The 15215-nt window shown below is 41.8% G+C and overlaps 2 protein-coding genes across 4 annotated transcripts; both read right to left on the bottom strand.

Moving 5' to 3' along the window:
• Positions 1-748: 748 nt before the first annotated feature.
• Zmat2 (zinc finger matrin-type 2) lies at positions 749-7532 on the bottom strand. Its single transcript, XM_047554998.1, has 6 exons — positions 7372-7532; positions 6934-7027; positions 5268-5391; positions 3732-3805; positions 2971-3116; positions 749-1818 (listed from the first exon to the last, which is right to left on the bottom strand). The coding sequence occupies exons 1-6, from the start codon at positions 7387-7389 to the stop codon at positions 1675-1677; spliced, it is 600 nt and encodes a 199-aa protein (XP_047410954.1). The 5' UTR covers positions 7390-7532; the 3' UTR covers positions 749-1674.
• Hars2 (histidyl-tRNA synthetase 2, mitochondrial) lies at positions 7372-15181 on the bottom strand. Of its 3 annotated transcripts, none has more exons than XM_047554992.1 (13): positions 14896-15181; positions 13664-13738; positions 12766-12885; positions 12552-12647; positions 11763-11891; positions 11555-11662; positions 11267-11365; positions 10854-10947; positions 10406-10533; positions 10075-10317; positions 9804-9920; positions 9444-9590; positions 7372-9027 (listed from the first exon to the last, which is right to left on the bottom strand). In XM_047554992.1, the coding sequence occupies exons 1-13, from the start codon at positions 15001-15003 to the stop codon at positions 8968-8970; spliced, it is 1524 nt and encodes a 507-aa protein (XP_047410948.1). In that variant the 5' UTR covers positions 15004-15181; the 3' UTR covers positions 7372-8967. The 3 variants fall into 3 exon arrangements, with proteins under 3 accessions (XP_047410948.1, XP_047410949.1, XP_047410950.1); XM_047554993.1 differs by having other exon boundaries at positions 11763-11888; XM_047554994.1 differs by having other exon boundaries at positions 11763-11849.
• Between the last annotated feature and the right edge of the window lie 34 nt (positions 15182-15215).

The following is a 15215-nucleotide window of genomic DNA, read 5'->3' as shown; positions in this document are numbered from 1 at the left end:
GAGTGGTTCAGATTATTTCATAAAGGTGAAGAGCTAGAAAGAGCAGAGAAAGGTGGTAGCCTTAGCACAAATATATCCTCCTTTTTAGGATACAGAACCAGCAAAGGTACTTTCAAGGTACTTTTATGTGTGTTATAACTGTTGTTCTTTCCCCTTTATCACTGGATCTGGCACAGTACCTGATTCAAATCAGATTTTTGTTTTGAGCCAGTCTGCATTGCTATTTAATTCTCAGGTTAGATCCTGGTAGGGAAGGCAGCTTCTTCTCAGTGGTTCTCAGTGGGGGTTAGGAGGAGGCAATTTGCCTAACACCACACAGACATTTTTAATTGTCTAACTACAGGTGGTATTATGCCATTTAGTAGGTAAAGGCCATAGGTGCTATTAAACATTCTACAATACACAGAACAGCCCCTGTAACAAAGACTTATCTGGCCCAAAATGTCAATAGGGCCAAGACTGAGTAACCCAGTGCCTAGCCCAACTGCAGATAAGAAAAATTGTTAAGTTCAACCCTGACTTCTGATCAAGATCAGAGAAGGCTGAAATTATAAGAAGTTTTGTCTAGACTCCTCTGGACACAGATCCTTCATCAAAGGAAAACAGCTCATGCTAAAGGAACCTTACTTAATACAAAGAAGTCAAATGAAGAGAAAAGATAAGGCCCTATAATAAATTCTCATTGCAGAAAGGAAAAATATACACACAGGAAAGAATATGGAATGTTCCCACCAAATGTGAAACAGGCCCAAGTCAATGCCATTTATTATACACGTTGAATAACCTCTGAGACCCAAGGGCTCCCACAGTGAGTTTGTTTGCTTGGTTGTATTTTTTGGTTTTTGGTTGTTTTTTTGTTTTCCATTTTCTTTTTTGCATCAAACAGGTTCTTCCAAGAGCCTGCTCACAAGGAAGACAAAAACAAAGAAATCTTCAGTAAAATGAAACAAACTGGAGAAGGTAGAACAGTCCACATCTGAAGAACAATGTTAAAAAACTCACCAGACACAAACCACACCAAACACTCATCCCATTTAATTTCCTGTTACATGCGCTAAGGAAACCAAGAACATCAGGCCCCAGGGCAGCAAGGCTCTGAGATTCTAGCTCAGGCTCCCCTCTTTGTGACAGATTCATGCACACAATCCACACATACCATTGACCCAGGCAGAAGTACACATGCATGCACAGGAGGTGGCTAGAGAACCACAGGGCAGGATGGGAGGCAGGGCTGGTCAAGACTATGCCATCGGCTGGAAAATGGGGACCCAGAGAACCCTTCTGTTGCAGGTTGAACAAGTCAAAATTAAACAAAGGCAGAACATAGAATAAAAGTAGGATGCTCACACAAGAGGTCAGATAGATGAAGAGGGAAAGATGCAGAGCGAGTTTGGGGAAAGCAGTCTCAGAAGGAGGGGCCTTTCTTTATTGGGAACTCAGATGGGCAAAGATCTTGTGACTCCAGTGATATACTGAAGCTAAAGGAATATGCCACAGCATTACCTCTGCATCCTATGCCCTCTCCCATGGTAGAGGGAAGCCACAAACACCCACCCCTTAGTCCTGCCCATTGACACTCTTAAGGACTTTCCCTAGTACCCAAAAAGAAATGATCCCCCTAACACACACAGTTAGGTCCAGCATAGGCCAAAGTTAGGCCAAGCACAGAAAGCCTCAGTAACTCTTCTTGGTGGAACCAAAGCCAGAGAAGCCCATCACAGCTGCCATCTCATCATCCTCTTCAAATGTCAAGTCTTCCTCGGCCCTCCTCTTCTTCTCCTTCTGTTTCTCTTTCTTATATGCTTTAGCCTTTTCCTCCTGGGGGGCAAGGGTAGAAATGACTCAGAGTAAGTTCAGACTCCTGAGTCAAATGTTGTCAAAAGAAATATGGGAGAGGCTGGGGATTGTAGCTCAATGGTAGAGTGCTCGCCTAGCACATGGGAGGCACTGAGTTCAATCCTCAGCACCACATAAAAATAAATAAAGGTATTGTGTCCATCTACAACTACAAAATTTATATTAAAAAAAGGAGAATGAATCAAAAACTATTACCCTAGGTAAATGTATGATTACACAAATGGTATGCCTCTACTTCACGTACAGAGAAACAAGATGTATCCCATTTGTTTACAATAAAAATGAATTAAAAAAAAAAAAAAAAAAGATATGGAAGCCTTAAGATTCCTTTCTATCTTTAGGGGAAAGTAAAATAAAATTTGAAGGGCAGAGTAAAAGCCACAGTAAATATTTTAAGGGACAAGAAAGAAAAACTTTAGTCTCTGGAACTTTTAATCCTATACCCCAGTTCATTTCTAATTGTTGTTTCCTGCCCACCCCACCCCCAATCTCTAGTTCTTAACAGAGTTATAGGTACAAAACCATTTAACATTTTGAAACATGTAGCATATGCCAGGAACTCTTCTGGGTACTTTATGTATTATTACACTAAGATTTCTAATATGGGGAAAATGAGTCACAGGGAGGTTATATAACACACCCAAGTTTCCTCCACAATAAGTGGAGGAAACAATTCTGACTGGATTCATGGACCACTCAGAAACTAGGTGCATTCAGCTAATCTCTTTTACAGTTTAAAAAAAGAATATGGGAAGGCTATGCACTTGGGAAGCGAGGGCAGATGGTAAATGGAAAGTCTTTATACCTTCCTCTCAATTTTGCCGTGATCCTAAAATTGCTCTAAAAAACTTTTTTTTTTTTTTTTAATTAAATGAAAAAAATAATTAGACAAATCAGTCTAGGAAAATGGCCCAAACAGTCTAGGAAAAAAAGTTATGTTTGGAACCATTTCCTTTAGCTCATGAGCATCTCAAACAAGGGCAATAAAGGTTTCCCCTAGTACACAGAAATTCAGGGACAGAACTAGGGAAGAGAAAGCATGGAATGGGGAAGGGAGCTGAGAGTCACAAGATAAAACTGAAAGCTGAAGAGGCGCAGGGATAGGAGTCTCACCTCTTCTCTGAGCTCCTTCATCCTTTCCTCAAAATCATAATCTTTCTGCTTCTCTTCCATCTTCTTCTTGTTGACTTCAAAACGTTTCTTCACCTGATCCAGGGTGGAACGTTCCACACGCATAGACATACCCAGGTTTCGCTGATCTGGGTGGTAACAACAGGGAATAAAGCAAGGTCATTACAATATCCTCAGTCCCTCAAAAAGTCCTGGATTTTTTTTAAAAAGACATCATTTCGAACAAATTAATAAAATAAAAAGACATCTTTTCAGGGTAAGGGGTATAGCTCAGTGGTAGAACAATTGCCTAGCATATGCAATGACCTGGGTGTGATTCCCCAGCACCACAAAATAAATAACAATAACATCTTTTTGCAAAATACATAGAATAATTATATAGCAAAAATAATTATGGCTGAAAAATTCTTGTCCTCATCTGTTCCCAGAAGCAGCATCACTAGATAACAAGATGCAGGTAGCCTTCAACTGTCCTCACTTAGCAGATAAGCACCAGTGGGACCACCTAGGTCCAGAAGGCCATGTTTGGGCTCATTAAGAACTTAAAACAATATCTCACCTTATGGCCTCAAGAAATATTAAACTAAGGAAATAAAGGATGGCCTGTGCTAAAGCAACTAGAATAGTTCCCTGGGTATTTAAAAAAAAAAAAAAAAAAAAAGGGCCCAAGAGAAATAACCCTTCCCTACCCCACTTCCAAAACCCAATCCCAGCCCCATTCACAAACTACCTCCAAGTCTTACGTTTCTTTCCATTAATGTGATCCAGGAAGTTGATAGAGTCTTTTACCACACAGTCGCAGACATTGCAGTAATATCTGACAGATGGGAAGAAATAGCACATGTGTCAAATCTGGTTTTAACCAAACAAACTACAATTTCAGGGGGAGGAGGGTACTGCTGATTGAACTCAGGGGTGCTTTATCACTCAGCTACATCTCAGGTCTTTTTTTTTTTTTTTCTTTGAGACAGGGTCTTGCTAAGTTGCTAAAGTTGGCCTCAAACTTGGAATCTTCCTGCCTCGATCTCCTAAATTGCTGGGATTAAGCATGTCATACCACACCCAGCAAGAAACTAATTTTTATGTAATCTTTTTAGACGTTTTAAGGCTTCAATTCCATTATGCACTAACTCTTAGGATAGCACGGTAGCCATCCTTCAAAACAGTCCCTCCCTTCTGGTATTCCTACCGTGTTTCCTTCTCTCAGTCTGTACCACGGTTGATCTGTATACCAATACAATATATCAAAAGTGATGGTATGTCACTTCTAAGATTAGGATATTAAAAACCATGCCTTCTGTCTTTGTGTGAATTACTTGCTCTGGGCAAGTCAGTTGCTTTGTTTTGAGAGGCCCACGGGTGAACAACTTTAGCCTCCAAATCACAGGCATGTGAGAGAGCTTGAAGGCAGATCCTCCAAGCCAATTCCTTGACTGCAACTTTACGAGAGTCCCTGAGCCAGAACCACCTGAGTAAACTATTCCCAGATTCCTTGTCCACAGCAACTATGAGCTACTTGTTATTTTATGCTGCAAAACTTTGAGTTAACTTGTTAGTTTACACAACAAAAGATAATCCAGATTAAAAGGTTATCAGTGGGTTTACTAAACAACTTAGAGAAGTGACACTAATTGGTATCTATACTACCCTCTGCTGGAAATCCTAACTGGACAGAGGAGCAGTGTGGTAGGGTGACAAAAGGGTAACAACCTATTGTGGAACCCTACTTCCTACAGGTTGTAGTCTTGGTCTGAAAAGAAGATGTACAACCAGACACCTTCCATAACAACCAATTTATAATGACTATGGACTTTGCAACTAGTCTAGAACCTCAATACCCTTTCTTCACCATTAACAGCCTCCCAGTGCCAATCCAGCTCGATTTAATTTTCCCCTAAAAATCTAATTCCTTCCTCCAGTTCTTCCAACAGAACAAATAATCCCTTGCAAGATATTAAGAAGTAGTTACAGTACTAATATTAAGAAGCCCACAAAGCAATTCCTCTTAGAGACCACAAACTTGAGATCCTAGTAAACAAAGAAAAACACCCAAGTAGTCATAGTGCTAATACAGAGAAGTTCACAAAGCAATTCCTCCTACAGATTGTTAACTGAAGACCTTGGGGAGAAAGAAAAATACTTGTTCACAAGAAAGGATGGAATTATGGTCAATTATGGTTGTTTCCTGGGGCCAGGGACCCTCCTCAACACTTTCTAAAACCAACAGGTAGTTTATTAGACCCATTCTTTGCTTCAGAGAACCATGAAAAACTATTTACCCTCCCATCTCAGACTGTGGGGTGGTCTTGGTAATGACAATTGTCTTCCCAAGCTTAGATTCCAAGTCCACTTTGTAGTCCCTGTGCCGCAGAAGTTCCCTCTTGACTGGCTGCACTGGTTTTCCTGAAACATGGAAAAGAAAGTCCCTTCAATATTATAGTTCCTCAACCAGAAAGAAAACAAAATATCAGGGAACTACTAAAACAAAAAGAAATGAGAGCATTTCTTTTTGTTTCTTTTCTTTTGATACCTAGGATTGAACCCAGGTGCACTCTATCACACACACACACCGCCCCCCTCCCCAGCCCTTTTTATTTTTTATTTTGAAACAGGGTCTGGCCAGTTGCCCAGGCTGGCCTAGAACTTGCAATCCTCCTGCCTCAGGCTCCTCAGTAGCTCAGATTTCAGGCATATGCCCCTGAGCCCAGCTTTTCATTTCTGTTTTGATTCATGAAAGATGGGAAAAAACAGGCACCTCAAGTGGCAGGTAGCAGCAGCTAAATGAGAATCTGAACACAGAAAAAAAAATAAGCAATCCCCAACTCTCCACAGCTTGTCTTCACTTTGAAGCTAGCAAGTTGCCAGACACAGTAACACATGCTTGTAATCCCAGCAGCTTGGAAGGTTTAGGGCAGGAGGATCTCAAGTTCAAAGCCTGTCTCAGCAACTCAGCAAGGTCCTAAGCAACTCTGCGAGACAATGTCTCTAAATGAAACATTAAAAAGAGCTGGGGTTGTGGTTCAGTGGTTAAGTACTCCTGGGCTCAATCCCCAGTATCAATCAGCCAATCAAGCTAGCAAGTCTACAAGCAACATGTTTTCTACTCATTAAACTGAAGGGAGGAATTCTGTATTTCCACTGGAAGCTACTTTTTCAAAAGAGAAGCAAGGCACTCAGTAGTGCTTTTAGGCAGATACCCTAAGCACAACACAAAAAGGAACTTTCTGAGGACAGGATCAAATTTTTTAAAAGGAGATCTAACATTTAGGAAATACTTGGTCATTTAACAGGTACACCAAGCACTCTTTAATATACGTGTTACATAAAAAACAAAAGAGGGTTAACGTAGGCAAAGTGGTATGGAAGTAAAGCAGAAGACTCTATGTTTGAAAACATGAGAAAATAAGACACTTCTTTTTGTAAAATGAAACTGAAGTAGTAGAGGAGCACCAACTCCCTGACACTGTACCGGGCATTGAGAAACGGCACCCACTAAGTACCATATGAAACAATCACAAGTTCCTGGTGGGTACCCCTGCTTTTCTAAAACTATATGGGAGGGTCTTGTTTGTGTCAAGAATATTCTTCTCTCCCTTACGAAATTTCAAAAGACAGCAGTAGTGCACAGCAATAAAATATTCCATTTAGCTTATTCTTTGTTACTAATGCAAATTCCAGTCTCCTCTATGTCCTTCAAGAAAGCACTAAATGAACAAGCAAAGGAAGGGCAAGGAAGCAGAAGATAACAAGAGCTGAAAAGCAACTCAAGCCCACTTCAGTAACCTCCTCGCTCTCATTTTATTATACATGTAGAAACCGAGGACCAGGGAGGCCACACTTTCAGAGATGACACTGGGTGAGAAAGCAGTGCATTTCAACTCCCACCCACTCTCCAGTCACTGCATCGCCTCTATGATACCCTTAACCCTTGAAGTGGGCACCCACCATCCTTCTTTTCTCTCTCTTCCGTGAGCCTCTTCTCGGCGAGCTTCTCGTATTCATCTTTGTCCCACTTTCGGCGAAAGTCCAAGTTTTTTGTCTGTAGGGGAAAAAAGCGCTCAAGATCCGTTGCTAATGGTATCCGGATCCCTAAAGAAACTGAGGTGACTGTGTTCTCGCCACCGAGTCACCCCCGGACTTTTCGAACGCGAAGTTTCTCTGGACCGCACTAGGAGGCTAAGATGGACTCAGGACCCCAACCCGAGAGACCTCCGTGAGTTCACCGTCTCTGCGCCTGAGCCTTACAGGGGAGTTCTCGAACCCAGACCCTGGGATTGCCAAGGTGTTGGGAAGCCAGTCGGGTGCCGTTGTCTGTCTCTAATGAGCGACGAGAAAGCACATACCCGCTTACCCGCAAACCTCCTCCTCACACACAACACCTACCCCGCTGCCCGACGCCATCTTCACAGCGAAGTGAATGGAAAGCCGGAAAATGCCGTAAAAAGCGTCCTGGAGCCGTAAAGCAAGATCGCCGTCCAATAAGCGAAGAGTCTCGTGTTCTAAACCGCGCTAAGGACTGGGGAGCTTCTAAAACACGCTTGTCGGCCCCGCCTCTGCTCCACGGAGATGGCGCAGGCGTAATGAGAGTATGAAGCAACGCGGAAGTAAGGGCGCCTGCAAACGTTCTCTTAGCTCAGGCTTTCAAAACAACCATCAAAGGATTATTAGTTCAATTCGTCTGTTTTACAAAGGAAGAAACCTAGTTTCGGAAACATTGTCTTCTGATCTAATCAAACTAACTATGAGTGTATTATCAAAGAGTTTCTAAACCTTTTAAAGGCTGAAGTGCTAATTAGGGGGTCTAGGCGTTCCATTTACTGGCAAGCACTAGAGATATGGTCTTAAGTTAAAAGGATGTTTGCAACAGCTGCCACCTTTCCTGAGGCACAGGGGGAAAAAGTTCTTTTTGCGCTTGAGCCCTTGTTCTTGAAATAATGGTCCTACCCATTGGTTAACTCGGTTTTCTTTCAATTGGCAAATAAAGCCATTCAGTCCAGAGGGCACAATTTAATCAACAGGATCAGATTTGGAAAGAAAGGTCATCAACAGCACCATCCTAAACTGAAGCATTCTGGCAAACAGCTCACAATATGGTGATTTTTAGTGACAAACTGTATCTCCAAATTGTGGGGAGAAAAGGAAGGAGGAAATTGTGGCAGTTTCCATTACTAAATGCAGAAGTATCACCCCAGGGAAGTTACTCCTAGCTCACAGAATTCTCCAGTGTACACTCAAGCATTTTCTATAGCCTATGCAAATGAATCCCACGATAATAAATTACCCAAACTATCACACTTAATATTTTATTTACTATATTATCCAAACAATTATAGAACAGCCTTTGTGGCACTGTGTGGAATAGTCAGAGCAGTGATTCTGGCATAGAAAATGGTCTCCAAAATCTCCAAAGATCAGATCTCCATATAGTCAATTCACCTATTAAGTTCAATGTTCAAGATTATTAAACAGACAGTCCCATCCTGCTACTGTTATCAGTGCATAGGCCAGAAATACTACCATGCTCTGTCCTCAGATGTAGCAGAAAATAGCCACTGTCCATCCTTGCTGTCTTCCCAAAACTCTCTGGACAGGCCAAGGACTTTTGGACAAATTCCCCAGAATCTGGTTCCAGGGCTACAATGGAAAGCTAAGTATCTGGCAGCTGATCTCAGTGGTTCAGAATCCTCAGTCTGAGGCAACTCTTTCAGACCTTTACTCACAGCAACCATTTTAGCACCTCTTTGTAGTACTCAGAGGCATTTTAAATTTGCCTTTACAGCAACAGTATCTCTTTCACATCCCAGGCAGAGTAGCTGCCAATACTAGCCCAGGAGTCCTTAGGGCCTTCTATAGTTTTGTATTCAGAAAGGCAGAAAGCACTTGTCACCCATCCTGGCCAGCTGTTGTGAAGTCTATCAGGAACTCAGTCCTAGATGAAAACTTTTCTATAAAGAGCAGCAGATGGCAATCAGGCAAGGATCAAGACTCAGACAGTCGCTTCTGAATTTCAGCCACAAGATTTTCCCGTTTAATGGCAACCTAAAACATAAGAGAACCCTCAAGTGACAAACTAGAAAGTGGTACTATCTTCTTAGCCATTGTTTTTCCAGATTCATTTTACTCTGTATCAGTTCCCAGTATTTACACAACCAGTAAGGAGTAGTAAAGGCTTCAAGCTAACCTAGAGAAGGTATGGCCTCAAGAATAAAATGATTCAAACATCTGATGTATTTTGTTGATTAGTCTTAAAACACCAATTTGAATTTTATTTGTCCCTCTTCTGCTCACAGAGTCAATATTCACCGGCTACAACTGTTGTTTGGGGTAGGTCTTCATTAAACCCTAACACAACTACCCCTGAATTTATTTCCTCAGTCAGAAAACACATATTTCTTAAAGAATCTAGGAAAGGTAGAAACACTTGATCCCTTCTATTTCTGCCTACTCCCACTCACCTCCTTTCTGCTGGCCACCGATCGGAGCTTGATGACCCCTTCCTTCTGTTCTTGCTCACCAATAATGACCACAAATGGAATGCCTGTGTTCTCACAATAGTGCAGTTGGGTTAATAGTTTAGGGTTGTTCTTGTATAGCATCTCTGCCTGAAAAGGGTCAAGACACAGTAAGGACTTAAGAGTGACCATAGAACACAAACTCCAAAAACATAACATTTCCAATGAAGCCAGAAATAAGTGGTTGGCTCTCTAGTGGTATACTGAAAAGGTCTTGAGTTCCATGTAGGCATAAAGTAAAAATAAGCCTTGCTCCTGAATTTCACATGTGCCTAAATGCCACAGATATAAGCCCCACTATACCTTAATCCCAGCATTCCAAAGCTCTGCAATCAGTTTCAACCGTTCTCGGAGAAAGTTCTTCTGGGGTGTGGCCACAAACACTTGGGTCTCTGTGGTGCGTACCTTCTTAAAAGAAGTCTGATAAGAGAAGGAAGTAAAATTAATAAAAAATCCTCTACACCAGCAATTCCAAAAACCAAGATAAAACAATTGTCAGAAAAGCAGTCCAACTGTACTACCAAAAACAGATTTTTAGACCTCTAGCCCCACCTCACTCCTACCTAGGACCTACCTTCATCCTCTGCTCCACAATGGAGAAGATTCGCTCTACTCCAATGCTCAGCCCTACACATGGCACCTTGTGGCCCTTGGGGTCAAACATGGCCACCAGCTCATCATAGCGCCCACCAGCTGCCACACTGCCCACATTCAGGGTTTCCTCTCCAGTCTGAGTTGGGGTCTGTAGCAGTACTGCTTCATAGATCACTCCTGTATAGTAATCCAAGCCCCGAGCCAGGCTTAGGTCAAAGCAAATCTGTGTGGACAAGGTTACATAGTCAATCCCAGACCAGGCTCTCACAATCCCAGAACCCAGCAAGAGGTCCACTCCCAACTCAGCTTACCTTCTCAGCAATTCCAAATAAAGTCAAGTATTCAAAAAGCAGCTTCAGGTCCCCCAGGCCTTCCAAGGCCTGCTTATTCTGAGATAGTCTGGGATCCTGGAACATTTGCTCTATCAGGGATACTCCACCTGGGAATAAAAGAAGGGAGCAATAAGGTATATGCTGTTTAATGTGCTTCATCCAAATTTATCTAATCTCATTTTCTTTAAAGATGGAAGAGGAAGAGAAAGAGAAGGTTCTGGTTTAATATGATAAGACCCTCCTCCTCTGCCTTTACCTCTGCCATTTGAAGATAGAACATACTTACAATAAGTAAAAGGAAAATTAAATTCAGGTCAGGATCTGATGCTTAACACATCTACAAAAAGGAGTTGATTTGGAGGTGGAAACTGAACACATGTAATCAACTGCCTGGTTCTACTACAGTTCTGAAAACCCTGGTTCTTACCATGGCATTGGGCATACTCCCCAATTCGATCAGCCACCTCAGGAGACAAGCCTTTCTTTGCCACCATCTCATGTCTCACATCTCTCCAAGACATCTGCATAAATACCCAAATGTTAGCTCAGCCCCAAATCCTTTCTCTAATTGTAAAAGGATAGCTTTCATTTAATATAGATGTCATAGTTAATGGTATACTCAGCAAATCAGAGGCAGTTTAAAATAAAGATATTCAGCCACTATCCCCACAGTATAGTACAACTTAGATCTTGCTTCACAGTATCTCCTTACCTTCCTCAAATCTTCAAGAACTCATTTCCAGATTCACTTCCTATCTCCTTATTTTTTTCAAATGGTATGAATTTGAGGACATGGCAGAAACCCAAATAGGGTCTACTGAAACATGGTTTCTTCATTACCTTGTCTAGTTTGTCCATCGAGGCACAGATGGCACGGAACTTGCTTTCAGGAACACCACAGACAGCAAACATTCCATCCACAATCCGCCGATCATTGACCTGTGAATTCAATATTGCCTTGTCAAGGCCCTTTCCCTTAAAACAGTGATTGTCCCTAGTCTCCTGAATCATAACAGGAATGGGAAAAAAAAAAAAAAAAAAAAAAAAAACTTACAGGAAGAGTACATGTATATACACATCATTGGGCCAAATCCAGACATCTCCCCAAATCCTCAGTCCTGGTCTCACCTTAATGAGAAAGTCCCCTAGCTGCAACCCACTTAGGATTTCACATATGATCTTCAAACATTCTGCATCAGGGATCATTGGGTCGAACTGACCAGCAATGTCAAAATCCTACAGTAAAGGGGAAAAAACAAAAACAAAAAACAACTCCACTGATCAGTCAATTTTCAAGTTAACCATCAAGCTGTACTGTCCCCATCAAGTCACTTACACACTGGCAGAACTCTCTGTAGCGGCCTTGGACTATCGTTGGGCTCTCTCGCCGCCACACCTTTCCAACTTGGTAGCGTTTCATCTTCTTCAATTTATTCATGGCCAAATAACGAGCAAAGGGGACCTCATATAAATAGATGAAGGAAGAAATATATTGCATTCACAGTGTGGGCCCATTAGAGAGGACTGGTCCTCTATTGATTGGATCTTATCCATTAGGTTTGAGAACAAGGACTTTCTCTGTCTTATTTCCCACTATCACCAAAGTGTAGCAGTGCCTGGCATTCAAAATATATTGAACAGTGTCAAGTGAAGGAATCTTACTTAGAAAAACTGGAAGTTGAGCAGAGAGAAGAAGCAGAGAAATTCAGGCCTAAGTCATTTCCTCCCAAACACTACTATTTCAAAACAGTCAAGCTTCAGAAACTGGATTTTCCTACAACTTGAAACCCTTCTATCTAAAAGTGTAGGCCAAGGATCACATGTATTTTAATTACCTAGGATACCTGTTTAGAATGCAAATTGTTGAATCCCACTGCAGTTACAGAATTGAGAATCTCTGGAATCGTTGTTTCAGTAAGCTTCCCCAAGGAATTTTAATACACAATGAAACTAAATGACAGGGCTCCCACCCCAGGCTCTGCTGGAAGAAGTGCCTTCTGGGAGAAACCAGAAGTAAAGGCTATTGCCAATAGAGCTATAGTGTCCCAGAATCACTCTCCTCCCTTTTGTCAGAGAAAGCCCTCTGGATCTGGACAGAGGTCAGGCTGCGTACTCGGAAGGATACAGTAAGGTCATAGCGAAGGGACAGCAGTTCTCCACCTTGATCCTTCAGATCATAAATGAGCCCAGAATTCTCTTCATATTTCTCAGTAAGTGTTTCCTACAGGGGTCAAATAGAGCCATAGTTCAAAGAATGACTAGAGAACACAGATGAGAAGCCCTTTGGGACACTGAAGGTAGGTAAAGAAAAGGGGTTCTAGGCCTTCTTTTACTCTTACCTTTAACTCAAATGCTGGGGTATCCAAACCCTTTGCTCCATGACGTTTAAAACAGCTGACGACCATATCAAGAATTTTCTCCCTCACAACCATCTGTTCAGGACTAAGATCCCTGGTGCCCTGGAAATCAAAAGCAGCCAACGTACAAGCAAAACAACAACAACAAAAAATGTTGTTAAATGACCATTTAAGAGAAACAGTTAAACTATACCTATAATCTAAGTTTGGAGCTACCATTTTTTTCTGACTCTGATCCTCACCTAATATCTCAAAAATAGTATAGGGTTTTTGTTTTTGTTTTGTGATGCTGGGAATCAAACTAAAGACCTCTTGGCTTTTTTGTTCATTTTTTTGACTGGTGACTGAACCCAGGAAAGCTTTACCACTGAGCTACATCCCCAGTTCTTTATATTTTTATTTAAAGACAGGGCCTCACTAAGTCATTGAGGCTGGCCTCAACATTGTGATCCTCTTACCTCAGTCTCTTGAGTGAGTGAGATTACGGGAATGCACCACCATGGCCAGTCATAAAGGTTTGTGTGTGTGTGTGTGTGTGTGTGTGTGTGTGTGTTATTTTAACTTAGCTTAAAAGGCCAGACATGATGGTACATGCCTGTAATCCCAGCAACTCAGGAAGCTGAGGCAGGAGGTTCACAAGTTTAAGGCCAGTCTCAGCTCTTAGCAAGGACCTAAACAAGTTAGTGAGACCCTGTCTCAGAATGAAAAATAAAAAGTACTAGAGATGTGGCTCAGTGTCAAGTGCCCCTGGGTTCAATCCCTGGTACAAAAAAAAAAAAAAATTAGTTTAAAAGGATATAAAAGGGGTCAGAGAGATACACAATGCAGAGGTCAGTCCTCCAAAGCACTCTAATGGGACAGAGTGAGCAAACGGCATTACCTTTGGTATCTTAATGATAAAATTTGGTTTCTCTTGATGTGGTTTCAGATGGGATGTTAACACTGCCTCTGCAACCTGGAAGAAGAAGAAATACGAGATGTGGCTCCACTGGACACTGATCAGACCTGTGACATCAATGATCCTATGAACAACCAACCTGCAAAGACCCTTGACCCTAAGCAGCAGGAAGCCTCAAGAATCTACGTTGTATCTACAATATGCATGTAATATATGAGGTCACATCTTCACCACACAAGTTTCTTTACTGTATCTGAGTTTTTAAGTGTCCGAAAAAGTTTAAATAATTGAAACAATGAAAGCACAAAACACCACTACACCAACAAACATCTACAAAAGGAATTAATATGATCTCTTCCAGTCTTCAGTTCCTACTCAAACAGCAAAAATAAGAATCCTAATAAGATAGCATTGTTTATCAGGCTTGGAGATAAGGAAAATGTACCTGAAGACAGAACCAGCCCAAGAACCCAGAACAAGCCTGTGAAGTGAAAAGGAAAGCATTTCCTGATCAACTTAAAAACTCAAGCTAGTAACATGGTGTGACTGAAAATTAATTTTAAAAATGAGCTCTGTTTTCATAATAGTACAGAGCATCTGCTAAGGGGACATTAGAGAATTTTCCAAACTACGGCAAAACAGAACAATTGACTTTATTACCAGAATGTCAGTATGCCCTTCCAGAAATAGAGGGTGTAGTAGTTCATGTTTTGGTAGCTACATGTTTCTCCCCCAAAGAGAAGTACAAGTTCAAGTCCACAATTCCTCATCTGTAATATCAAACTCCAAAAACATCTGAAAATTGAAAAACGTTCTTCCGAAATTCATTTTAAAGGAAACTCTAATGTGAACTTAATCTGTTTATGGTCTTTGGCCATCTCATTTGGTGACAATGCCCACAATATTTTGCTTAATAATATAATTGTGTTTGACTCCAAAATTTTCAGTTAATGGAACATGGACCTGTATTAAAATAACATCCTTGCTACATATCTGCAGACATAGTATTAAACCTTGCAGCCTCCATTTCCTCAACTGTAAAATGTAATAGAAACCCCAACCTCCCAAGATTGGAGAGCAATCTAAAATGTTTAGTTTTGTATCAGTACATAGTGAGCACTCAATAAAAAAAAAATTGTAATAATATAGTACAGGCCGTGAGTCATGCATGGAGACCCAACCCCGACAGACGAAGCTATCTCAGTCCGGCTCACCTGGCTATGACAACCGACTGCAGGGATGCACGCAGAGTGGGGCGGTCGCAGGAGCTGGCTGAGCAGCGCAGCCCAGGTCCTCCTGGGCAGAAGTCCGAGCTGGGGCATTGTGCAGCAGGACACCGGCCTTCCGGAAGAGGAGCCAAAGGCCTGGGAACAAGTCAGGCGGGACCCCCGTAGTGCGCTGGAGAAGCGAAGCAGGAACCCCAAGAAAGACCCAAGTACGAATTAGTCCTGAAAGCTGACTGAGATCCTGTCCGCCCAGGCTCTCTAACCCGGAAGTGGATTTTGTACTCGGTGGAGGCTCTCTAGGCAGGCGG

This window comes from Sciurus carolinensis, chromosome 6 (genome assembly GCF_902686445.1).
Source record: "Sciurus carolinensis chromosome 6, mSciCar1.2, whole genome shotgun sequence".
Taxonomy (NCBI): Eukaryota; Metazoa; Chordata; class Mammalia; order Rodentia; family Sciuridae; genus Sciurus; species Sciurus carolinensis.
This window is presented reverse-complemented; position numbering and strand designations above follow the sequence as displayed.